The sequence below is a fragment of the Bos javanicus genome, chromosome 11 (genome assembly GCF_032452875.1).
Source record: "Bos javanicus breed banteng chromosome 11, ARS-OSU_banteng_1.0, whole genome shotgun sequence".
NCBI lineage: Eukaryota > Metazoa > Chordata > Mammalia > Artiodactyla > Bovidae > Bos > Bos javanicus.
This window is the reverse complement of record NC_083878.1, coordinates 2,613,980-2,639,041: the sequence shown is the minus strand read 5'-3', so window position 1 is coordinate 2,639,041 and position 25,062 is coordinate 2,613,980. Positions and strand designations below refer to the sequence as shown.

General features: G+C 48.6%; 1 protein-coding gene across 2 annotated transcripts in view; it reads right to left on the bottom strand.

The window, feature by feature from the left end:
* Positions 1-25,062, bottom strand: part of NCAPH (non-SMC condensin I complex subunit H) — a 33,614-nt gene that overhangs the window by 5,726 nt on the left and 2,826 nt on the right. Inside the window, exons 2-12 of one of the 2 annotated variants that reach the window (XM_061431502.1) lie at positions 19,392-19,635; positions 19,168-19,258; positions 18,388-18,480; positions 17,925-18,063; positions 17,316-17,440; positions 10,160-10,349; positions 8,726-8,817; positions 7,729-7,934; positions 3,552-3,700; positions 2,925-3,028; positions 2,495-2,617 (exon numbers count right to left, since the gene is read on the bottom strand). In XM_061431502.1, coding sequence (XP_061287486.1) covers positions 2,495-2,617; positions 2,925-3,028; positions 3,552-3,700; positions 7,729-7,934; positions 8,726-8,817; positions 10,160-10,349; positions 17,316-17,440; positions 17,925-18,063; positions 18,388-18,480; positions 19,168-19,258; positions 19,392-19,635 — 1,556 coding nt within the window. The remainder of the gene's footprint in view (positions 1-2,494; positions 2,618-2,924; positions 3,029-3,551; positions 3,701-7,728; positions 7,935-8,725; positions 8,818-10,159; positions 10,350-17,315; positions 17,441-17,924; positions 18,064-18,387; positions 18,481-19,167; positions 19,259-19,391; positions 19,636-25,062) is intronic. The other variant, XM_061431503.1, reaches the window with a different exon arrangement.

Here is a 25,062-nt window from a genome sequence, read left to right as displayed (position 1 = left end):
GAGAGACTTCCCTTTCACTTTTCACTTTCATGCATTGGAGAAGGAAATGGAAACCCACTCCAGTACTCTTGCCTGGAGAATCCCAGGGACGGGGAGCCTGGTGGGCTTCCGTCTATGGGATCGCAGAGTCGGACACGACTGAATCGACTTAACAGTAGCAGCAGACTAGGCTGGGGAGATGACCTTAGTTCCAACAATGCACATCCCAGAACATTAGGGTCCTGGAAAATCACCTCACCCAGTCCACTTCTAACTCACCGCCCAACTCCACTCTAGAGAAAGCCCAGGGCAGCGGGGCTCCTAGCTGCCAGCTATCCCAAAGACGCAGAAGCAGCCAAGCCACAATTAGGTCTGCCCACAAATTTATTTGAAAACATGTTCCTTCACTAAAAACAAAACCACCTACGCCTATCTGAAACGAAGTCTACTTGTGGCTGCTTATTGACTAGTTTTGACAGAACACTCACTCCCTGTTGTAACTCTCAGGCAGCCAGTCCCACTCCTGGGCCGTGACTGCTCCCCAGCAGCCCTCCTTTCTGCACCACACCCAAGGGCCAAGAACCACCTTCGAGGGGTCTCACAGAACAAGTCTGCCTCCTCTCCTGGGAGTGCCTGTCCACCACAGCCCTCCAGATTTTCAGGCCTTTAGGGCACTGATCTTCATCTAGGGTGTGTCTCTGGGGTGGAGGACATGAGATTAAAGGTGTGTACAGTTTACAGAAGCACACTGAATATTTTAGTATAACATAATATAATTATATACTCCAAAAGTAGCCCCCAAACCTCAATGTTTTTATAATACAAATCCAAAAATAAACAACAGATTTTTATTAAGAATTACCCACTTTCTCCCACTTTTCTTCATATGACGATTTCTAAATCCCTCCCTGTGTGGAATACTCTCGACACACTCTAAATTGTCCATAGTCTATTAGAAATGTTTCAGGAAGGGTATGTGAGACCCCTCATGTATTCACTGGCTGCTATTAACATTGCTCTTTAAGATATTAAAGAGAATGGGTGGTTGACCTGTATAGTCTTTATCCAGATTGGGTGTTTGCTTAATAATCATTTGGTGTCTACTTTCTGCTATTTAATAGTCACTTTTCTAGTGTTGCTCTCCTGGAAAGAAGAGGTGAGGAATCCTGGGCTTCTGCCTGCCTGCCCTGATAAACATGAAGGGAAATTTGTTCCTGTGGATAATCAGAAGCAAGAATTCTTTCCTCTCTAAGAAACAATGATGGGAAAAAACACACAAAATACAAAAAAGACAATTCCTGGAGTGCAGTGATGCAATGACCTTGTTTTAACCATTTTCACATCTGAAAATGCAAATTACCACCTAAGCCACACCCTTCAATGTTCATATGGCTTGAGAGAGGAGGAGGTGGCTTGTGGCTTGTGGCTAGGAAAGCGGCTGAGGCTGGGTCAGTTTGGTGGGGTGTCTCGCTGTCTTCCTTCCGCCCCCCAGCAGCCTGGCTCTGCCCCTCCACCTCAGGGCTCTGGTTTCTGACTCGAGCAAACAGCTGCGTGTCTGACACTGACTGTGGCCGTGGCTGCTTCTGCTACTGCGACTGTCTCTCCTTCTGCATTATTTTAAATTGAGGTTTAACTGACATATAACATATTCATTCTTTCCACATTTTTAAGAGCATTTCTGTTAACTGAACAGTACTGATTAGAAAGAAAATGACCAGTGTTAAATTATAAGAACAGAATGTGCAATATGAGTGAATTCAGGGAACTGTATATGTATCATTAAGACTTGTGGAGAGACAGGTAAAATAAGGCAGAGGAAACTATCAACTGTTTGTAGACTTGACAGCAAAGATGAAAACAACCAGGAATGCAAATGAGCAGAGGGTCCGGGTAAAAGGGACTGAGCACGACCCACTGCCTGGTTACCCCGGCAACAGGAGTGCAGGCTTGCTGCTTAGCATCACCGGGGGCCACGGGCAAATGAAGCGAACAGCGACTGCGGTGCACACCGGCGCAGCCAGAGCGCTCGTCTGAATAGGCATGGAAGGAATGCAGGCAGGCTGTGCAACACTGGGGGCCCGAGGACTGGCAGCTGCACCCCCCGCACATCACAGGAGGCTTGAGCGTATGGCGTGATCGTGGGGAGGCTGTGAGAGCTGGAGAGAGCACCTGGCTTCTGAATCCACAACTCTAATGAGAATCAAAGAATCAAGGAGTAACCAACGCCATGTAAAACCTGGACAAAGCGCTGTTCATCCCCCTTGCCCGTGAGGAGGTAGGCCAGAGTGTCCGGCGTTCGAGGCAGGTGAGGCACTTCATCTGTCCTGCCAGCATTACCCTCCAGCTCTGCCCTCCCCACGCCATCTCCTGGCAACTGCCTTGGGCTCAGACGAGTCCCACCTCACACGCTCCTCCTCAGACGCACCAATGGTCACACTACTGGCCACTGATACCTCTGATGCTAAGAAGGGGTGCAACGACAGCATGACCTCAGGGAACCAAAGAGCAGCTTTACCCTGGTGCCTGGTTTGAGATGCAGCTGGACCAGATTTTCCGTCTCATACTGGAAATCTGTAGGAAGGGTGGTGGCTCTCCAATTCTGGTTCTCCAATGTGAACTTGGTCAGAACAGTAACAGCCTATTGATTTTAAAGAAAAAGAAAAGTAGTTTTTATGCATCTTTAATAAAAATGGTCTATGTACATACAGCTGCAACAGTCTTCCCCTTTCTGTGTAAAGGAGTGATTCTGTGAGACATTATTCATTGTGAGTCTCTCTGCCACTGAGTTGGGACTCTTTCAATTCCTTCAGGGACTGAGGGAGAATGAAACTATCCATTTACTCTAAGAGTTAAATTTATATGAATTCTTAAAAAGCACAGATGAAAGGGGAAGAGGAGTGCAAAGAATTTGTGAAAGCACAAAGGATAATAAATCTAGCACAAACCTTTGTTTTTCGAAAATGTACATCAAAGTCAATATCATCGTCAAAGTCAATTTTAAAGTCCTTTGAGCTCTTCTTTCTGTGCTCTGATTGTGAGGCAGTGTCACCTGCAGAAACGAAGTCACCTGTCAGCACTGCTCGCCTCTCGGGGCCATTCATTTGCCCATCCTGCGACTCTGCCTGACAGCCCTACTGACCGCAAGAGTGCACTTGTATCGGAGCGTCGGAGCAGCACTAGGAAAGGCAAATCTTATACCCAATATCTATCCTTACGATCTGTTTCTGCTGAGAAAACTCAATAAAAGGTACGCTAATTAATCACTTCTTTTCAAAGAGAGAATGCAAAGGTCACAATGCTGGCGGAGCCCTCAGGGGGCTGCAGCGTGCACCCATGCAGTCACTCACTCGGCACCTCCAGACCCTCCCACTTAGAGGCTTCAGTCTTAACTGATCCCTCATCCCGGGCCAGGTCAACTGCCTGTCCAACCAGGAGGCTGCTTATCTTGTGTATTTCCTACAGCTTGTTGGGAGGTACAAGACTGATGGGCATTTTCCCATCCTGAGCTGAAAGGCAGACTGGCTGGGTATCTGCACTTTCTCTTCTTAACAGTTCTGTCTAGAAGTACATACGTTTAAGTCGAGGTCTAAAGCGCCAGTGATCCGGGCCAGCCCACATCGACATAGTGCGGGGGCTAAAGTAGGAATACTCTCCAGGTTTCATGGACAGAAGGGGACACAAGGTCCAAATGTCTCCGTCCCCGAGGGGAATCACTTCGTCTCTGCAATGCATAAGATCCATTTTTATATGTACAGTCATATGTGTGTCGATGTAGACAATACAATCGTGTATTTACACATAAAGCAGAATACAACCCAGCTGAAGACACTACTTTTCCACAAATGAGCAACACTGCTAAGAGTAAGCCCAACATAAACACATCACTGCTGCTACTGCTAAGTCGCTTCAGTCGTGTCCGACTCTGTGCGACCCATAGACGTCAGCCCACCAGGCTCCCCCGTCCCTGGGATTCTCCAGGCAAGAACACTGGAGTGGGTTGCCATTTCCTTCTCCAATGCGTGAAAGTGAAAAGTGAAAGTGAAGTTGCTTAGTCGTGTCCGACTCTTAGCGACCCCATGGACTGCAGCCTACCAGGCTCCTCCATCCATGGGATTTTCCGGGCAACAGTACTGGAGTGGGCTGCCATTGCCTTCTCCGAAACACATGACTAGTAATCCTTTAGTTTACTCAGTCAGTGCTTTTGCTTCTCTTCATTTTGTAACAACACGATCATATCTATGCAAGTACTTCGGATATTTCAAAGTGCTTCATAAAATCCAAGTTTACCCACTTGAGAGATAAGAAAACAGAAAGAAACTGAGTTTTTGTATAAGACTACATGGCTAGTAAAATGCCAGAGCTGGGGACTGGACACCATTCCCTGAAGCCCAGCCTCAGGGTCTTTCCACACACAAGGCTTCCGGCCACATGACACGACTGTCACAGTTCTTGCTCACCATCTTCCCACAAACGAGGGCTCCGCTAACACTGCTGTAGTTCCTACTGAAAGTGAAAACAACTAATTTATGTCTCCCACATGACTGGGGGACAATAACCTATCTGTTAAACCATCTACATTGTATTTCTTGCTGTGTATGAAGGGTCTAACTGGCCCATCCAGCATGGCAGTTTTGGACTGGTGTTTCGCCCTTTCTGCAAGGTAACTAAAACGTGTCGGGTAGGTTTCACCCACAGGCCCTGCCAGGTCAGAAAGCCTGTTAGCGCTGCTGTACTGCCCTCTAAAGGTAAAGACAATGACGACCTTTTCACCTGTACTGAGCCGTACCTATAAATCCCCTTTATATCAAACCTTATGGTATAAGATAAAAGCTTTAAAAGGACTTTGCTTTCATCTATGGAATCTTTTTTTAAAATTTTATCCAGTAAACTGTACCTGTACATTTAAGGTGTAATGAAAACAATTTTTAAAATTAAAATACACTAAAAAATCCCCACTCCTAGTCTGTAACTGCCTTCCTATGTTAAGTAATAACTGCACTGCACTCTGCTGTATTTCTCCCAGGGCAAGAGAGAAGGTGGCTTTGGGAGCATCCCCACTCAAATTCTCGGGTCCTCGTCTGTCAAAATGCTGGCAGCTGAGCTGGCAGTTTGTTGGGAACTTAGAGGTAAAGCTATAAAGAGCTTGACTCCTATCTTCTGAGAGTCGGACTTCTTCTGAGGGCCAGAACTGGATGAGGCCCTGGAGGCTTTTAATAATTCTTTCAATACAACACAGTGCTATGTGGCAGGCACCTGACTCCCCCACTCAACAACCAGCCTGATCCAGTCTACCCCTCTGTCAGGCTTCTCTCATCCCCTTTGGAGGAAGTGTTTATTTCTCCTACCCCCACCCTAGCCTACCACAACCACAGTCCTTCCTTCAATTTAGCACCAGCTCAGTCGTGCTGCACGAACACCTGCAGGTTGAAGGTTTCCTCTCAACCGTCTCCTAGCACCTCAGCCAGCATGCAGCAGAAGGCCTCAGTCTTTCGAGCACAGAGCAGGCTGTGGTCTGGGCTGGACCACGGGCGAGGCCTTTAACCACAGTGAGCGCACGCACCCAGGAGATCAGAGAGCGTACACGGCCCCGCAGCTGCAGAAGACGGAGGGCAACTGAGCAGCCCTAGGTCACGAAGCGCTTTCTTGGTCACCTCCTCACTAATGTACGACGTGCACGGTGGTCAAAGGGCTGCCATCCAGGGACCAGTCACACAGGGCTTCCTGCAAGCACTGGTGTTTCTAATTCGGCATCGCTCCACCCCACCTTGAACTAGAGAAGCTCTTAAAGACCCTGCAGTTCAGTACTGTGTTTTCAGCCCTGCGTACTGCACAAGCCCCAGCAGCTCTGGGCAAGTTATGAGGCATTCCTGGCCTTAGATACTCCTGAGTTAGTGCCCCGGGGTGGAGCCTTCCACCTATAGGTCATCACATACGGCCAGATTGGTCAAGGGTGCTGGGTAACTCCCCAGCTCCACCTTTATTTACCCTCTCTGAACCCGTTTCCTCACCTGTAAAATGGGGTAACAGGACCTATAGGGTTGTTGTAAGGATTAAGACATTACTTTTACATATTATATAAATTATGTCAAATATGCAGGTAAGGAACCCGGCAGAGTATCTGGCACAATCAGAATAATCAGGAGCTCAGGAAACATCAGATACTACAATACTATTAATATTATCATCAGGTCCCAATCACTCACTTTACAGGTGAGAAAACAAAGACCCCAAAGATGAGGCCGCTTGCCCCACATCTCCCAGCCATCCGCGGCAGGGTCGGGTCTAGTTCAGTTCACACACTTGCTGAGCTCCCAGGAAAGGCCAGCACCAGACCAGGGGCAGGCATTTCAAGGCAGACGAGACCCTGGACTAGAACCTAAGCCCTGTGCCCCTAACGCAGGCACTTGGCAGGATGGAGTCTAAACTTTTATTCTGTCCAACTGGGGCGAGAAATGGAGACTTTTGTTCAAGATGTGTTCAAAATAACCATCTATGGGTTATATGGTTATAACAACGGAAGTGAGGAAAACCCTGCTACCTCAGTTCCCCAGATGCCACCTCACTGTTTACACAGTGACAGCTCTTCCCTGACCTTTGAAAATGACATTAAAAGAGCTCATCCCATCAATCTGCCTACCAGTGCTCACTTCTCGGAAGACAGGATGGGAACAGGGACAAAACCACAGGTTGGTAATAGCACATGCCAGGAGAGGCGGTTTCTAAAGGGTCTGGGGGGCAGAGGTAATTTTTCCTTGAAGTCCACACAGCCCCCTGACTTCTCAGATTTGAAGAGGCACTGTCGACCTCATCATTCCCCATGCGGGCAAACAAAGTAAGTCCAGAAAGCACTCTCAGCCTGGACACTCAGTAAGGCTCTTGAAGGAATTTTGCCTTGGTGGGAATTACGCTGGACAACTTGTACAGTTTCACCCACTCTGAACCAGCTGGGCTGTCCCTGACCCGACTTGCCAAACTGCTGCTATGGGCACAGGGCCATCAGAAGGTCTGTCTGTTCTAGTCTCATGGAATCTGGTATACCCAGGCCCATTTAAGACCGTTAGAGGCCCTCACACAGCAGGACTGTGGGATCCTGCTTCCAGATCACACTCAAAATTAACATAACCTAATCTAGTAAGTACACATAATAAAGATAAAGCAAGTCCAGATTTTCCTATGACGCTTACTAGAGTAATCAAAAATCTAAATTATCAGAGACCAATTCTACCATCTCCTCAATCTCATATGCTCAATTTTACCTGCTGCCTTAGTTTTCCTTGCTTTGCTCATCCCCAGTCTACCAATCTGATAACCAACTCTGCTCAGACCCCTCTGCCCTTTAGGTCGGGCCCACGTTTTCTCAGTTATCAATACATAAGCCTGTTTTCTGCCTACAACTGAGATGGAGTGATTCAGCCAAAAGCCAGACCACGTCCAGGGGCTTGAAAGGCAGCACAGTCCGTGCTACCAAAATGGAAGTGGTGATGACAGCCGCCACTAAAGGAGCTACTATAGCCCAGCTTTTTATGTCGTAGTCTCATGCTTATCGACTCCTGAAATGTCAGGCTTATGACCAGCAAGTGGCTGAGCCGGTATTCCAAGGCAGATTGATTCCATCGTGAGTCAGAATGGCTCAGCCTGCGTAACAAGACACACCAGCCTAGCAGACCACAGAGACAAAATCGGACTGTCCCAGCAGGACGTCTGGGAGAACTGCTATGGGAACACTTCCCGAGGCCCTGAGCGCCTTACTGGCAGCTTTGAACCTGGCAGGGCTCCTTCCAGCTCCTGAGCTCGGTGCGATCCCCAGCTTCAGTCTGGTCTGCTTCATCATTGGCATCGAAGTCATCCTCCAGGGGCCCGTTGGGGAAGTCCTCGCAGTCACTGTCCTCCACCTCAGCATCAAGGTCAAACACCTGATCCTTCTTCTTAAACTTGTCCACCAGGGCCGACACTGACTGGAAGAGACAGAGAGCTCCCCAGTCCCCCACATCCCCATCACCAGCCCACTCCCATCACCACCCCGCCACTGCGGGGAGACTGCCCCACTGGAGGTGCCTTCCTCCCCACGCCCGCCTCCGCGGAGCCAGCGTTCTCTCAACAGCAGAGCGCTGAGGAAGTTTATATTGTGCGCACAGGATGGAGCTGGATTGTGATCAGGCACATTTTGTAAAACACAAAACCAGAATCTGCATCCTTTAACCCCATGTTTAAACAGTTTTCCATGGAGACCATTTATTTTGGAGGTTGTAGTAAGTAGACTAAAGGGGGCCAGGCTAAAAATAGAGGAAAACTTCACACATGACAATTTCTCAGGAAACTCTGTGCCAAGGGACTCAACTCTGAAGAGCAGGAAATTCCTTGAGCTTGACAGCAGCCTGAGACCAGAGGCCACTGGGACAGCCATGTTTGAGAGTAAATCTGATAAGACTGTGCACCCAGGAATGGAAGGACTGCCTTCCCCTGGGGGGAAGACAGGAAGAAACACGAAGCTGATCCCCACACGGTACTCCCAGCTGTTTAACGGGCCTGCAGAGGGCAGCGCACAGCCCCACTCCCAGCCCTGCCCCAGTGTTCAGTCCCTACAGAGGAGCCAAAGCAAACACTTTCTGTACTACTGCCAGCTAAATCAAAATGATGCCACAGTTTTGGTTCCCACTGGGCAGAACTCATCTCAGGCCATCTCACTGAAACCACGAGCTGCTGGAGAAATGCCCAGGGCCCTTAGAAGTCCAGAAACTGACCACACCTCATTATGTGCTTCACTGTCCCATTTAGTGAGCTGGAAGCCGGCCAGGGAAGGGCAGATTTGGCGATCTTCCGCACACTGCTGCAGGGCCGCTGGGAGGACAGGAAGATCACAAAGAAGGATCAGAGCAGGCTGGAGACGCGCCTCAGCCCCTGGAGATGATGGAGCAGCCGCGGGGAGGGGGAGGCGCAGCCACCTCCTGTCCTCGGACAGAGGCTGGCCGGCCACCCACCTGTGTGCTGACCGCTCTCCCAGGAGAGGACGTGTGCTCAGGCTCACACCAGTGCCAGAGGTAGGCTCCACACTGGTGTTCCATGAATCGGGAAAACACCAGAGCAGAAGCCTGAAGCACAGACTTTTTGACTCTGGAATGGACTCTGTGTCCCATGCTGGAGCTGGGAAACCAAAAACCCATCCTTAAAGCGTACTAACTGCACAGACAATTGTGCAGTGGCACTTACTGTAGCCCAAAATAAACTTGGTACGGGCTTCCTTAATGGCTCAGAGGTAAGGAATCTGCCTGCAATGCAGAAGACGTTGGTTTGCTCCCTGGGTCGGGAAGACCCCTGGAGAAGGGAATGGCTACCCATTCCAGTATTCTTGCCTGGAGAATTCCATGAACAGAGAAGCCTGACAGGCTGCAGCTCGTGGGGTCCCAAAGGAGTTGAACATGACTTAGTGACTGAACAACGACCAAACTAGGTACAGATTACCCACCTCACAGGATTAGAGCCCCATTTGAGTGCACACCCCTGGACAACTGTTAGTACTAACCAGTAATTCTTAGCAAATTCTAGACAAGGACAGGAGGAGGATGTGCACCATAATATCGGTGTGGTCCTGCAGAGGGGAGGATAAATTCCATGTACCACAAAATTGTCCCACGCTAGTGCCTGGCCTTCACACTGCCCACCACATCCTCAGAGGACCCCCAGCAGTGGGAGGGGACAGGCTGGATGGGCGGCAGGGGGCTGCGGAAACCACTGCTAAGCCAGTATAGGGGACTGACGGCAGGACAGATCTGTTCTCAGACCACCATGGGGGATTCTGAAGACAGTTCATACAGCCCTTTTCTCCTCAGGGTCCCCTGGGTTAATAACACGTGAACACAAGGCCTCTGGTGCAGCAAGTCTCTTACAGCCCCTTTCCCAAGTCCAAACTCTCATCCTCCAGAGAACCAGCGGCCCACAGGGCACCAGAAGGCCTTAGGACACATAAGCCATGAGCACTGGCTACTACTGTTCAAGACTCCATGCTGCAGAGAAGCCAAAAGTGAGTTTCTCCTGAAAAAAAAAAGAGCCCACTTTGTCTTTCCAGAGGAACCTTCTGGGTAAATAAGCAACACAAGAGCAGAGTGGGCTTGCTAGCCATGGTTATATACAGAAACCTCTCTGATGACTGAACTGCTCTGGTAAGAGCCGGCACTGGACTCACCTTTTAAGTCGGTCATTTCCACCCAGCCCAAATCCGGCAGCTCGGGAGGCTCCCCGCTGGAGAGGGTCTGGATGTCGGCGGGGAAGAGCAGCTCGCTCCTGTAGTCTGGGCAGTGGAGGGTGGAGAGAAACACACCTGCTGTGCTACACTCGTCAAACGAGGCTGCCGTCTTCTGGAACATGGGGTCGACCTGAGCGCAGAAACAGAGGGGACCCCCAGAGTTATGGGACGCAGCCAAAGGAAACAGGAAACCCCATTCACTGGACCCTACTCGTGTGCAGCTGCATCTACGGGATCAGAATGTCTCTGCACATGATCAACCGACCAGGTAAAACCGCCCCCCCTGCTTCAAAAGGAGGGCTGCGTGCACTCGGAGGGAGAAAGGCACACAGTGAGTGGTGAGAAGCTGACACCTCGCCAGCGGGCTTGCCCACAGTATTCCCGGACAGGGACCTTCTGCTGGTCTCTGCACAGTCAAGTGTGGGCTCTGTGAAGATTTTATTTATTTGGCTGTGCTGGGTCTTCATTGCTGCACGCAGGCTTGCCCACAGTATTCCCGGACAGGGACCTTCTGCTGGTCTCTCCACAGTCACGTGTGGGCTCTGTGAAGATTTTATTTATTTGGCTGTGCTGGGTCTTCATTGCTGCACGCAGGCTTCTCATTGCAGTGGTTTCTCTTGTTCTGGAGCATGGGCTCTAGGTGAGTGGGTTTCAGTGGTGGTGACTGGAGAGCTCTAGAGCACTGGCTCTGTAGTCATGGAGCACAGGCTTAGCTGCTCCGCGGCATATGGAACCTTCCCAGACTAGGGATTGAACTCACGTCCCCTGCACTGACAGGCAGACTCTCAACCCCTGGATCACAAGGGACGCCCGTCCACCGTCACTTTTTGAACATCTATCTCTAGTAGAATGCTATCACAACAAACTCAGCTGATTTATAAAAAGTTTCTGTGAGGGATTTACAGAATCCCATCAATCCTCTGAACAACAATATTTTCAAAGATGTGGAAGAAAGAACCCAAATAAGAGATCAGGCAAAGGACAGGCAGAGTCATCAGAGTTAGATGGCTGGGTGACACAGGGCAGAGGTGGTCAGAAGACCCCCAAGGCTGAGGTCAGGGTGCAGGAGGGGCATAACCATGTGTCATCAAGCCCCACAGCAGAATGGGGCCAGGCACAGGCGCACAGGCATGTGTGGCCAGAGGGCAGGAGCCGCCTCGGACTCTCCAGGAGGCCAGTGACAGGGAAGAGGCTGGGTATTGGGTTCACAGGTCTTCCTGACGGCTTAGGACAAGGCTACTCTGCAGACCGAACCCTCAATTATGAGGATGGACATGGCTCTCCGGCTCTTTACTGGCCCCCTCAACCCTGAGCCCAACCTCACCAGAACTGAGATTCTCCTCTCACTTCCTGATACGCAAGCCCCAGAACAGCACGCACGGCACCCCTGCGCTCTGCCTCCTCACCCCTCACCCAGTCAGCACAAGGCTTGGTGGGCTTTCCTGGTGGGCCCGTCTCTACCACCTACCTTGTCCTTCCCACCCTCACTGCCATTAATATAACCCCTGCCTGAGTTAACCCTTGTCTCTGGTCTCTCCTATGCCTTATCCTAAAAATACCAGAGGTGCTACTCCCATGCCCTTCCTCACAGGCTCACCATAACAATGGTTTTCCTCCTGGATCCCACACCTCCAAAGTCTTATGCAGGTAGTTACCGAAACTCAGCATTTCAAAGAGTCCACACGAAATCTGCACATCGACCCACATTAACAGCTGAAAACACTAAGATAACTTTCCTCACTTCTGCCTAGAATTAGATCACATCAGTGTGAGAACAATGGTTCTTTCATGTGAATTAGATTTGACTTACATCTTTGAGTGACTGGATGGGAAAATGAATCACTGCCGGCTATGCAGTCTGGAAAAATGAACTCTTTGAAATAAGGGTCCCAGCAGGGGAGAGAAGCAGTAAAAGCAGGCCTTGGTAGACAGCAGACTGCAGGTTGAAGTCTAGAGTCATTTCAGGAGTAAATCCTCCCTTCCAGTCCAACTTGGACACTGTCCAGCTGCTGAAGGAACCAGAACTTTCTCTGCTTCATGACCTCTGCTTGTGCTTCTGCCCAGAGTCCCCTTCCTGTCACCACCTGGCAAACACCTACCCACCCTTCATGGCCCAAGGCAAACCTCACCTCTTTCGTAAACTCTGACCTCTACCCACTCTGGTCTCCTGAGTGCCTGAGGAGTGGCCTTCCTCACATTGTCTGTCTGTGCGGTCCTGGCCTGAAGAACTAGAACAGAAGCAGGCTGGACCCCCCGTGGCAGCAAGAATTCTGCACACAGTAGAATCTGTCCAAACCAGATCAGCTCACACGCAAACAAGGGTTCTCAGTTGGTCCAGACCCACCCACAGAACATCTGCTTCCCCATCTTCTGCCACCATCCAGAGAATGTGGGTTCAACAAGCTGGAAGTTCTGTTGAAACTTTAAATTTTAGGTTTGTGTGCATCCCCTCCTCCTTCTTTATCTTCCATTCTTTCAGTTATTACAAGTTTACTGGAGGTTACAGAGCAAAAAAGGCTTTCCGACGTGGGGGAATCTCGGTGTCTCTTCAACACCCTGTTGATTCACTTGCATAAACAGACCACAGCCCGATAGCCGCAGGCTTGCAGGGAGCGGCACTGCTCGCTCTTGTGCTCTCTCTAGGACAATGGAGAGGCCAGTGTAAGCGTCCTCAGGCTCCCCAGAATTGGGTTTACCTGGGAAGAAAGAAGATGGCCGGAAAAGAGAACGTCCAGCCACGCCATTGGACATTCCGTGTAGCACCAAAGCACGCGCACGAATGGTGGTGAGGGACTTCCCTGGCGGCCAGTGGCTAAGACCCACTGCCAACACCGGGGCACCAGTTCCATCCCTTGTCCTGGCGGTCAGTGGCTAAGACCCACTGCCAACACCGGGACACCAGTTCCATCCCTGGTCCAGGAAGATCTCAGGGAGACCCAAGTGTTGACTGGCCATCAGACTACGTTTCCCTAGTCCCTCCACTCAACACCCTCCTGGACGAGTCTCTCCTACCTAATTCTCTCCTCAAATCTCCAACACGTTCCTCCTCTACACTCGCTGTCGGTCGAAGACCTGGCTTACTTCACTGATGGGGCAGGAGTGGGTGGAAGGGGAGACACAGCCAGAAGAGGATATCCAGAATGTGCCCACGTGCACACACTCAAGCCCCATTGCTCATCAGCCACTGTGCTCCTCCGCCAAGCCCCATCCAAGCTGTCCACTCCTTGACCTCTTCACACACTCAAACACCACCCTAACATTTATCCTCCCTTTTCTGCATCATCAATAATTCTTTCTCCACTAGATGGGTGCCATCAACAAGTAAACACGCTGCTAATTCTCCCATTTTTTTAAAAAGGGTATTTTTCGCAGAATAAGAACACAGAATTATAAAATTCGTACGGAAACACAAAAGACCCCGAATAGCCAAAACAATCCTGAGAAAGAACGGAATTCATGCTCCCAGAGTATACTACAAAACTACAAAAATCAAAACACTATGGTATTGGCACAAAAAACAGACCCATGGGGACTTCACAGGTATGCCAGTGGTTAAGAATCTGCCTGCCAATGCAGGGCACATGGGTTCAATCCCTGATCTGGGAAGATTCCACATGCCATGGGGCTACTGAGCCTGCATGCCGCAACTACTGGAGCCAACGGGCCCCGGAGCCCACATCCAGCAGCAGGCTGCAATGGGAAGCCCACGTGCTGCAACTCTCGCCACAACCAGAGAAAGCCCATGTCCAGCAGCAGGCTGCAATGGGAAGCCCACCACTGCAACTGGAGTAGCTGCCTCTCGCCACAGCTAGACAAAGCCCACGCTCAGCCTTCTGACCCACTGCAAAGACCCACTGCAGCCGAAAGTAAAATAAAATTTAAAAAGAAAAAGACAAGACACAGAGATCAATGGAACATGATAAAAAGCCCAGAAATGAACACATGCACTTACGGTCTATTAATCTATGACAAAGGGAGCAAGAATAAACAATGAGGAGAAGGCAGTGTCTTTAATAAGTGGTGCTGGGAAAACTGGACAGCTACATACAAAAGAATGAAGTCAGAACACTCTCTAACACTTACACAAAGATAAACAAAATGGACTGAAGACCTAAATGTAAGACTGGAAACCACGAAACTCCTAGAAGAAAACAGAGGCAGACACTCTTTCATATAAATCGTAACATTATTTTTTGGATCTGTCTCCTAAGACAAAGGAAACAAAAGCAAAAATAAACAAATGAGACCCAGTTAAACTTAAAAGCTTTTGCACAGCAAAGGAAACCACTGACAAAATGAAGACACAGTCTACTGAATGGGAGGAAATAATTGCAAGTGATATGACTGATAAGGGGTTAAAATCCAAAATATATAAATAGCTCATACAATTAAGTAATCAGAAAAACAAAACTTTATCAAAAACTGTGCAGAAGATGTAAACAGACATTTTCCCAGAGAAGACATACAGATGCCAGACAGACACATGAAAAGATGTGCAACACTGCCAACCATCGGAGAAACGGAAACCAGAACAACGAAGTACCACCTCACACCTGTCAGAATCGCTACCGTTAAAAAGACCACAAATAACAAATACTTTGTGGAGAAAAGGAAACCCTTGTATATGGTTGGTGAGACTGTATGTAGGGAAATTAGCAGCCACTATGGAGAACAGTATAGAGGTTCCTCATTCAACTAAAAACAGGACTACCATATAATCCAGTAATTCCACTCCTGGGTATACATCTGAAGAAAAGGAAAACACTGACTTCAAAAGGTATATAGTACATGCATCTCAATGTTCATCGTGGCATTATTTACAATAGTTATTTACTTTAATTATTTTACAATAATTAATTTACAATAATTATTTACTTAAGTATCCATCAACAGATGAATGGATAAAGAAGATGCTGTGTATGTGTGTGTGTGTATATGCATGTGTGTATATACACATTTACTCACACACACACACACACACACACAATGGAATACTACTCAGCCATTAAAAAAAAAAGATGATTTGCCATTTGCAACAACATGGCTGGACCTGGAGGTTATTACGCTTAGTGAAATAAGCCAGTCATAGACAAATACTATATGTTATCACTTATATATGAAGTCTAGAAAATAAAACAAAGCATGTATACAACAAAATAGAAACAGACTCAAAGACATAGTGAACAAACTAGTGTTTACCAGTGGAGAGGAGGGAGGGACGTGAGAGGTGGAGGACTAAGAGGTTTAAACTACTGTGTACAAAATAAATAAGCTCTAAGAACATAATGCCCAGCACAAGGAATACAGCCAATATTTTACAGTAACTTTAGAGTATAACCTATGAAAATTTTGAATCACTATATTGTACACTCAAAACTAATATAACATTGTAAATAAATTATACCTGAAAGACAGTTTTTAAAAATAAAAAAAGAATATATTCTGCAAATATTCCCATGTCAATAAATACTACATCATTGTTTAGGAAAGAGAACAAAAAAACCCCACACAAACTCTGGACCTTACTTTCCCTGCATTTGCCATTCTACTACTCTGCCCCAATTTACAGCAAAACTGTTCCTCTCTCCCCACTTGTTTTCCTCTCCCAATTTTTTACGAAAAAATTTTCAAACCTACAAGGATGTTGAAGTAGTCATAAGAATCTCTGTTTACCTTTCACCTAAATTTCCCAACAGGTGACATTTTTCATGTTTGCTTTCTCCCTGTCCCCCGACCAACAGAATCTTCTTGAAAGTGGGTATTACAAGACTCTGGCTCTCTGCCAGTTATTAAGCTATTGCCACTCAGCTCCAAGCCTACCATCTATGCTCTGCCCTGTGATGCTGGGTCAGAGGCCACATCTCAGTTGTGTCAGCAGCTCCCTACTGGGCTCCACCAAAAGGAGGCACTAGAGGGAGCTGGTAGGGCTGGAAGGAGAAGGGACCGCTTCTTTCTGCAGGACTCCGGTTCCTGGGAGTGTCAGGCAGCAGTGACGGCCCGCCCCAGCAGCAGCAGGCCCACCTGCGGCAGCAGCCGAACTTCACTTGCACTTCGTACTGACGCTCACAGAACCAACCTTATCCAGAGCCAGGAAGAGACACCAGCACCAGCAGGGACGCCCTCCTCAGAGGTCTGGGTCCTGAGCCCCAGGCCCCTCCTTCAAACTCAGCCAGGGGGCACCCCTTCCTTGGAGGCCTGGGCTGCACCTCCCCAGGGCCCCTTCTCCAAGCTCACCAAGGCCTAAGGCCGCCATATTTGACACAGTTGACCATTTCCCCGCCTCCCTGAAACTCTCATTTCAACACCACATTCTCCTAGTTTTCCCCCAGCCACTGGACGTTTCTTAGTCAGCTTTCTGAACTCTTAAGATAGGGGTACCCCAGGGCCCTAGTCCTTTTTCCATGTACACTTGTTCTCTTGGAGATCAATTCCACTCTCGTGACATTAATCACCATTTGCTAATGTTGTGCAGATAAGAGAAATAACTGAGCCCATTGTTGGTGGGGGAGTAAATTGATACAACCATTTCTAAGGGCAACAGAAATTCCGTGTCTCAGAATTTTTTTTTTTACAAATATATTCCCACAAGAATGCAAATATGTACAAGAATGTTCACTGAAATTGTTTTCATTAACAAAATTGTTTTTAAATTTGTAGAAATATCTGTTTGCTTTAAATTAACTGCTAATTTATAAAGAAGCCTCCGGAATCATTCCTGTAAGCAGATTCCTTGGATTTGCTAAATCATGTAAGGTTGTTTACAGCAAGGACTCTGGAGGCAGGCCGCTTAGCTTCATGCACCTCAATTAGCTCCTCATAAACTGGAGCAAGGGTGCTGTGAGGACTGAACGGGCTATCACAGGCCTAGGCAGCAAGATGTGCCCGCAGACACACCGCAAATGTACTCAATCATTCTGAAAACGGGGGAAAACAGGGACCGGCCCTCTTCAGTCTTCACTGAAAAGCTGAAGGATGACAATGCAGAGAGACCAGCTGAATGTTTTACTACCCTGAGGCCCGAACAAGCACATACCAGCACTTCCACCTCTGAGGTTCTGAATTAGTCAGAGACCACACTGGGCACACAGTTCCTCACCTCGCACTTTCGATCAGCGCTGGAAACATTGAGGTTGTTTACATTCTGCTCGATGGTTTTGCACGAGTGCTTCTTCCTTGGCTTTGGGGCCTTCTTGGCTGTTCCTGTTTCAGTTGCACTTCCATCTGTGAGAAGGAGTAAGACTGTGCACTGTAGGGGCTGCTTTGGAGCATGTGACTGAATCTATCAACACAAGCTCTTCAAACTCTAAAGAGTGATCATCACTGCAACACACACCATCCCCTCAAAGCAGCAGGCACACCTAATCCTCAGGGGAGGGAGAAACCAAGCTACTAAATTAAGTATCTGGCTTCTGATACAAGTCAATTTCCAAAGACACATCCCCCCAAATCAGAAGCTCCCTAGTTGGTGATGTTTACTCAATCTTGTCTAAATAAAATTCAAAAGCTTTTATAAGGCCCTTCTCTTTTCCAAAACAAACAAGCAAATCTAGTGTTTGATTATCTTCTGAAATACAATTCTGAAAAAAGTCCATGTCTTCAATAAAATGAAACTGATTTCCTGTGACTTCATTCCAGCATGTTACTTGAACAACTACCTGCTATGTCCTTTGAAAAGTCCCTTATATTCAGATCCCAGCCCGTATACCTGCACCATGGTCCTCTGCTTCTTCCGGAGGTGGCGCGTCCTTGCCCAGCCCCCCTAGGACTTTGTATACGTCGGCATGCACGGCATCTACCCGCACAGCATAGATCTTGGTGCTGGCATCCAAAGTGCCGGCAGCTACCTGGTCAAACAAGCAGAGGGGTACACGTGCGGATCAGAGAAAGGAGCAGCTGAACAGGCAAAACACAGCAATCTGCATCAAATATTTACTTGCCCTTAAGAAAAAAATGACAAAGATCCCCCTAAAACTGATAGGCAATAAACAGAACATAATGGAAAGATATCAGCTCTTCATCAGTTTAGGAAAGAAAGTAAAGTAGGTAATAAAGTGTCCTAAACAAGGAAGCCTCGCGTGTATTTGTAGAATCCAATTATTGTGCTGTGTTAAATATTAGTCATCATCAGCATTCACTCAGATGCAAGAGTAGGTGGACATCCTTCTTACTTTAAAGTTGGTCGGTTCGGCATCTTTCTGTTTAAGAATCTCTGACATAAAATCAATCAAGTGCAGGCCGAAAGCATTCTTGGTGGTGATTTTCTGAAAACAGAAAATTGCAGAAAGGCCTGTCATTTAGAGCCTAGGCTCATGTAAACAACGCTGCCTTGACAAGGGGAAGCTAAGTTTGCAACAGGAATAGCCCACATCTCAACACAGACATCGAACCCCACCCACACCTGGTGCTGCAGCCAAGTCCCTGCACTTCTTCCTTCTCGAGGTCTGCAGTGACGGCACAACTCCCGAGTGTCCCTGTGCGCACGCCCTGTTCTAGGTGCCGACAGAGGGGCTCAGTGCCCCTCAGAGCATCTCTGAGGCAGGGATAGCTCACTCTCATTTCACAGAGCAGGACCCTGGGGCACAACGGCTGGGTGCCTTGCCAAGGCCACGCAGTGTGTAAGTGGCCGAGACAGAATTTCAACTCAGGCCAATTCTAGGACTCACAACGAGTCCACAAGCCTGGGATCTATCTACTGTTTAGCTCCAGAACTACACTACTAACTCTAGTATGCTGCCTCTCTAGTCACACTAGAGGGGTCAGGCAACTTGTCACAGGGGTGGCCATGGTCTATAAGAAACAGTAAAACCACACTGAAAACACCAGCATGGAAGAGTCACTGAAAGTGTAAGTGCACCATCACCGACCGTGCACTCTCTACAGAACCAAGGCTAGACCTCCTCTCCGACCAGGCTGCGAAATCTTTACTGATTAATTCAGCAGACACTCACATTTTCAGTAGACAGTTTGATACAGGTGGAGTAATGTTCAGTAATCTGTGTGTTTGTAAACTTGGGCATTGTCGCTGAAATTTCAACATTCCTAAAGGAAAAACAAATGAAATGGGCGCTGTTGAGAATCCAGACCTAGAAACCATGAGGTACTGTGGTGATGCAAACCCGCATGACCCATGATGCGGTGGCTGCTACAACGAGGCGGCCCAGTGCCCACTCACCTGCCGGAGGGGGAGGCCAGCAAACGTGGGGAGTCTGTGCTGAACTGCAGGTCAAAGACCCTGGAGCGCCTCCGCTGCAGCTTCTCCTTCTCATCATCATTCTGAGGGAAGTCTTCAAGGACTGGGGTGCCAGGAGTGTTGAGAGGGGCCTTCCGGGGCAGGGCCGTGGGGAACGCCCACTCTGCAGGTGAGGCAGTGCTGTGGTGGCGTCCACGGGGCCCTGAAGGAGAGTTCTTCATTGTGGCTAAGGGCGAGGGAACGAAACACTGGCTCAGGAAACCTTCAGCAGGACACTCCCCATGTCTAAAGGGGGGCCGCAGCCTGTCGCAGGGCGGACACTCACTGAGCATCTCCCACCAAGATCTTTCCCAATTCTAATATTCTGTGGTACAACCTCTATGGGCTTCAGGTGGTGCAGTGGTAAAGAATCTGCCTGTCAGTGCAGGAGACGTGGGTTCAATCCCTGAGCTGGGAAGAACCCTGGAGAAGGAAATGGTAAGCCACTCCAGTCTTCTTACTTGGGAAATCCCATGGACAGAGGAGCCTGGCGGGCTACAGCCCATAGAGTCTCAAAGAGTCAGACACTACTTAACACACACACACACACACACACACACACAACCTCTATAGTTCGAGTTACTTGGCGAGTGAGGGGTTTCTGATGCTTCCTGCCAGTCTGGACAAATACCCACTGTGCAGTTACTGTGAACCTAAAGCACCATATGGGATATAAAGGTGGTTAAGAAAAAGTCACTGCCTCTGAGAAGCCCACAAACTAGCAGAACAACAGACATGTTCAACCATAATGCCAGGCAAGATAGAGAAGACGAGATGCTGAGATAAGGGTGAGGTACGGGCTATCGTGTCAGACAGAGTGGGTTCTAATCCCAGCAGGGAGACAGAAAAAACAATACAAATATGTAAAATAAATAGAGTCACCCAAAGATTACTTACTAACTGCAGAGGGAAAAATGTCTCTTTTCTCTGGGCATGTAGGATCTTAGTTCCCTGACCAGGGACTGAACTTGTGCCCCCTGCAATGAAGTATGCATGTGACAGGGAAGAAAAGTAAATGTGGCAAAGTGTTAACAACTGTTGGGTTTAGGTTGTGAGTGTGAGACTCTACTGTCTTACTCTTTCCATGTCCCTGGTGTGTTTGAACATTTTCATAACAGGAAGTTAGAAAATGGATGGCATGTTAGATGGAGATACAAGCTCTGGAGAAAAGTAAAGCATGGAAAGGGAACAGGACTGGGGAATGGAGGTGGGAGGTCATTTTTAATACAGTGGTCAAGAAATGTTTCAGCGAGAACATCACATCAGAATCAAGACCATGTGGATGTCTGTGGGAGGTCACGTGGAAGCCGGGGGAACAGCGAGTACAGAGGCAGGTACATGCCTGGCACACCCGGGGGCCAGTGTGGTGCAAGAGGGATGTGGGGGAAGTGAGAGAGGTCACGGGGTGTCAGATTTGCGAGGCCTGGTGGCTCAGGAGCACCCAACAGAGTAAGGCTGGGACGACGGGTAGGGGTGTATGAGCCCTACTTATGGGCCACTGTAAAGGCTTGGGCCTTCATGAGAAGGGAAGTGATCGAACATGCTTAGAAAAGGCATGAAGTGATCTAACTTATGCTTCGTGAAGACCCTATGGCTGTTCTGTTGAAAACAGACTGAAAGGACGAGCAGGAAGACCAATTAGCAGGGAACTACCAACAGCCAGGGGGCTCCCCTGCTGGCCCAGTGGCAAAGGGCCCAAGAGGAGCTCCCCCACGTCCAAGGTCAGGGGCAGCGGCTGAGAGGAGCTCCCCCACGTCCGAGGTCAGGGGTGGCGGCCGAGAGGAGCTCCCCTACATCCAAGGTCAGGGGTGGCGGCCGAGAGGAGCTCCCCCACGTCCGAGGTCAGGGGTGGCGGCCGAGAGGAGCTCCCCCATGTCCGAGGTCAGGGGTGGCGGCTGAGAGGAGCTCCCCCATATCCAAGGTCAGGGGCGGTGGCCAAGAGGAGCTACCCCACATCCAAGGTAAGGAGCAGCAGCTGTGCTTTGCTGGAGCAGCCATGAAGAGATACCCAACGTCCAAGGTAAGAGAAACCCCAGTAAGATGGCAGGCGCTGAGAGAGGGCATCAGAGGGCAGACAGACTGAAACCACAATTACAGAAAAGTAGCCAATCTGATCACTCGGACCACAGCCTTGTCTCACTCAATGAAACGAAGCCATGCCATGTGGGGCCACCCAAGACGGGTGGGTCATGGTGGAGAGGTCTGACAGAATGTGGTTCACTGGAGAAGGGAATGGCAAACCACTTCAGTATTCTTGCCTTGAGTTCAAAACCCCATGAACAGTATGAAAAGGCGAAAAATAGGACACTGAAAGAGAACTCCCCAGGTCAGTAGGTGCCCAATATGCTACTGGAGATCAGTGGAGAAATAACTCCAGAAAAAATGAAGAGACGGAGCCAAAGCAAAAACAACACCCAGTTGTAGATGTGACTGGTGATAGAAGCAAGGTCCGACGCTGTCAAGAGCAATATTGCATAGGAATCTGGAATGTTAGGTCCATGAATCAAGGCAAATTGGAAGTGGTCAAACAGGAGATGGCAAGAGTGAACGTCAACATTCTAGGAATCAGCGAATTAAGATGGACTGGAATGGGTGAATTTAACTCAGATGACCACTATATCTACTACTGTGGGCAGGAATCCCTTAGAAGAAATGGAGTAGCCATCATAGTCAACAAGAGTCCAAAATGATGCAGTCTCAAAAACGACAGAATGATCTCTGTTCGTTTCCAAGGCAAACCATTCAATATCATGGTAATCCAAGTCTATGCCCTGACCAGTTACACTGAAGAAGCTGAAGTTGAATGGTTCAATGAAGACCTACAAGACCTTTTAGAACTAACACCCAAAAAAGATGTCCTTTTCATTATAGGGGACTGGAATGCAAAAGTAGGAAGTCAAGAAACACCTGGAGAACAGGCAAATTTGGCCTTGGAGTACGGAGTGAAGCAGGGCAAAGGCTAATAGAATTTTGCCAAGAGAACGCACTGGTCATAGCAAACACCCTCTTCCGACACAAGAGAAGACTCTACACATGGACATCACCAAATGGTCAACACCGAAATCAGACTGATTATATTCTTTGCAGCCAAAGATGGAGAAGCTCTATACAGTCAGCAAAAACAAGATTGGGAGATGACTGTGGCTCAGATCATGAACTCCTTGTTGCCAAACTCAGACTTAAATTGAAGAAAGTGGGGAAAACCACTAGACCATTCAGGTATGACCTAAATCAAATCCCTTATGATTATACAGTGGAAATGAGAAATAGATTTAAGGGACTAGATCTGATAGAGTGCCTGATGAACTACGGACGGAGGTTCGTAACATTGTACAGGAGACAGGGATCAAGACCATCCCCAAGAAAAAGAAAGGCAAAAAAGCAAAATGGCTGTCTGGGGAGGCCTTACAAATAGCTGTGAAAAGAAGAGAAGCAAAAAGCAAAGGAGAAAAGGAAAGATATACCCATTTGAATGCAGAGTTCCAAAGAATAGCAAGGAGAGATAAGAAAGCCTTCCTCAGCAGACACGAGTTTGATTCCTGGGTCGGGAAGATCCCCTGGAGAAGGAAATGGCAAGCCACTCCAGTATTCTTACCTGGGAAATCCCATGGACAGAGGAGCCTGGTGGGCTATAGTCCATGGGGCTGTAAGAGTCAGGCACAACTGAGCGACTAAACAACCACCAACCCCAGGACAACAGATGCTGGTGGCTCAGACCAGAGAGGGGATGGTGGAGGTGGTAGAAATAGAGAAAGCAAGAAAGAAAAAATAGAAAGAAAGAAAGTGTAGCTGCTCAAATGTATCCAACTCTTTGCAACCCTATAGACTGTAGCCCGCCAGGCTCCTCTGTCCATGGGATTTTCCAGGTAAGAATACCGGAGTGGGTTTCCATTTGCTTCTCCAGGGGATCTTCCGGACTCAGGAATCTAACTCAGGCCTTCCTCATTGCAGGCAGATTCTTTACCGTCTGAGCCACCAGGGAAGCCCGTGGAGGTGGTAGGCAGAGGTCAGACAAGATATAGTCTCCAAGTAGAGCCAAGATGATTTCCTGGTGGATTAAATGTAGGGCATGAGAGGAAACAGAAGAATGAAGGGTAACGACAACACTGCTCTAAACAACTGATGGAAGGGAGTTACCAGGGCCGGAGAGAGTAAGACTAGAGAAGAAGCATATCTGTGGAGAAAGGAGGCAAGGTTGGGGCTCAGTCTGGTGCCTGCTGGGCTTCAGAGGCTTACTAGTCATTCAATGGGGGTAGAGAGTCAGATACTTAAATGTAGAGTTTAGGGAAAAGTTTTGGGCTGGATATATTAATATATATGTGGATGTTGTAAGCACAGAGAGGATACTCAAAGCTACGGGGGATGAGAAGACCAAAAACAGGAGGACAGTTAGAAAAAAGCAAAAGGCTAAGTCCTAGAATACTTCACAGTTTAAAGAGAAGGGAACCACAAGGAATCAGTGAAGAGATGGGTAATGTATGACAAGTGGAGGAGAGGGTGGTATTCTACAAGTCAGGTGAAGAGAATATTTCAGGGGAGGAAGGAGTAGGGCACTACATCAGATGCGCCTGACAGGTCAATTAAGTGAGGACGGACAACTGACCGTTAGATTTAGCAGCCTAGAAGTTACTGACAAGAGCAGCTTTCCCAGAGTGCCAGGAACAAGGAAAACCATCATCTAAAAGGACGCTGGGTGCAGCAGGGAATACAGCGTGACTGCTGGGCATCTGTAGGGTCCCCGTGAGATGAAGGGTGCAAGGCAGGTGGGGCAGAGTAGGGATTAATCAGAGTTGTGACTTTGTCACAAGCAAGTGTAAAGAGGCAAGAAGAGGGTAAGGGGTTACGGGCATTAAGAAAGGAAGTGATTACACTGATTGACCATGGAATGTAAGCTATGTAGGAGGGGAACAAGGGCGTGAGAGAGGTGAGAGACAGGGAAAAGCAGAAAACAGGTCTGCTGGGTCAAAGGGCTGTTGGAGTTGGGGAACGAGGAGTAAGCTGGAGCGACAGGAGTGTTGGAGAGGCAGGGTGCACTGGGATGAGAGTGGCACAGTTCTTGAGAATGATAAGGGCTGCTGCTGCTGCTGCCGCTAAGTCAGTTCAGTCGTGTCCGACTCTGTGCGACCCCACGGACGGCAGCCCACCAGGCTCCCCCGTCCCTGGGATTCTCCAGGCAAGAACACTGGAGTGGGTTGCCATTTCCTTCTCCAATGCATGAAAGTGAAAGTGAAAGTGAAGTCACCGAGTCTTGTCCGACTCTTAGTGACCCCATGGACTGCGGCCCAACAGGCTCCTCGGTCCATGGGATTTTTCAGGCAAGAGTGTTGGAGTGGGGTGCCATTGCCTTCTCCGAATGATAAGGTCTAGGGTATGATAAACCCCACTCCAGTGTTCTTGCCTGGAGAATCCCAGGGACGGGGGAGCCTGGTGGGCTGCCGTCTCTGGGGTCGCACAGAGTCAGACATGACTGAAGCGACGTAGCAGCAGCAGCAGCAAGGTATGACAACACGGTGAATGGCCACGGCCGAGGAGAGTAGATCAAGAAACGATCACTGGAAGGGAGAGCTGAAGGAACCTGGGGGCAGTTTTCAGATTTAAGAATCAGAAGACTTGG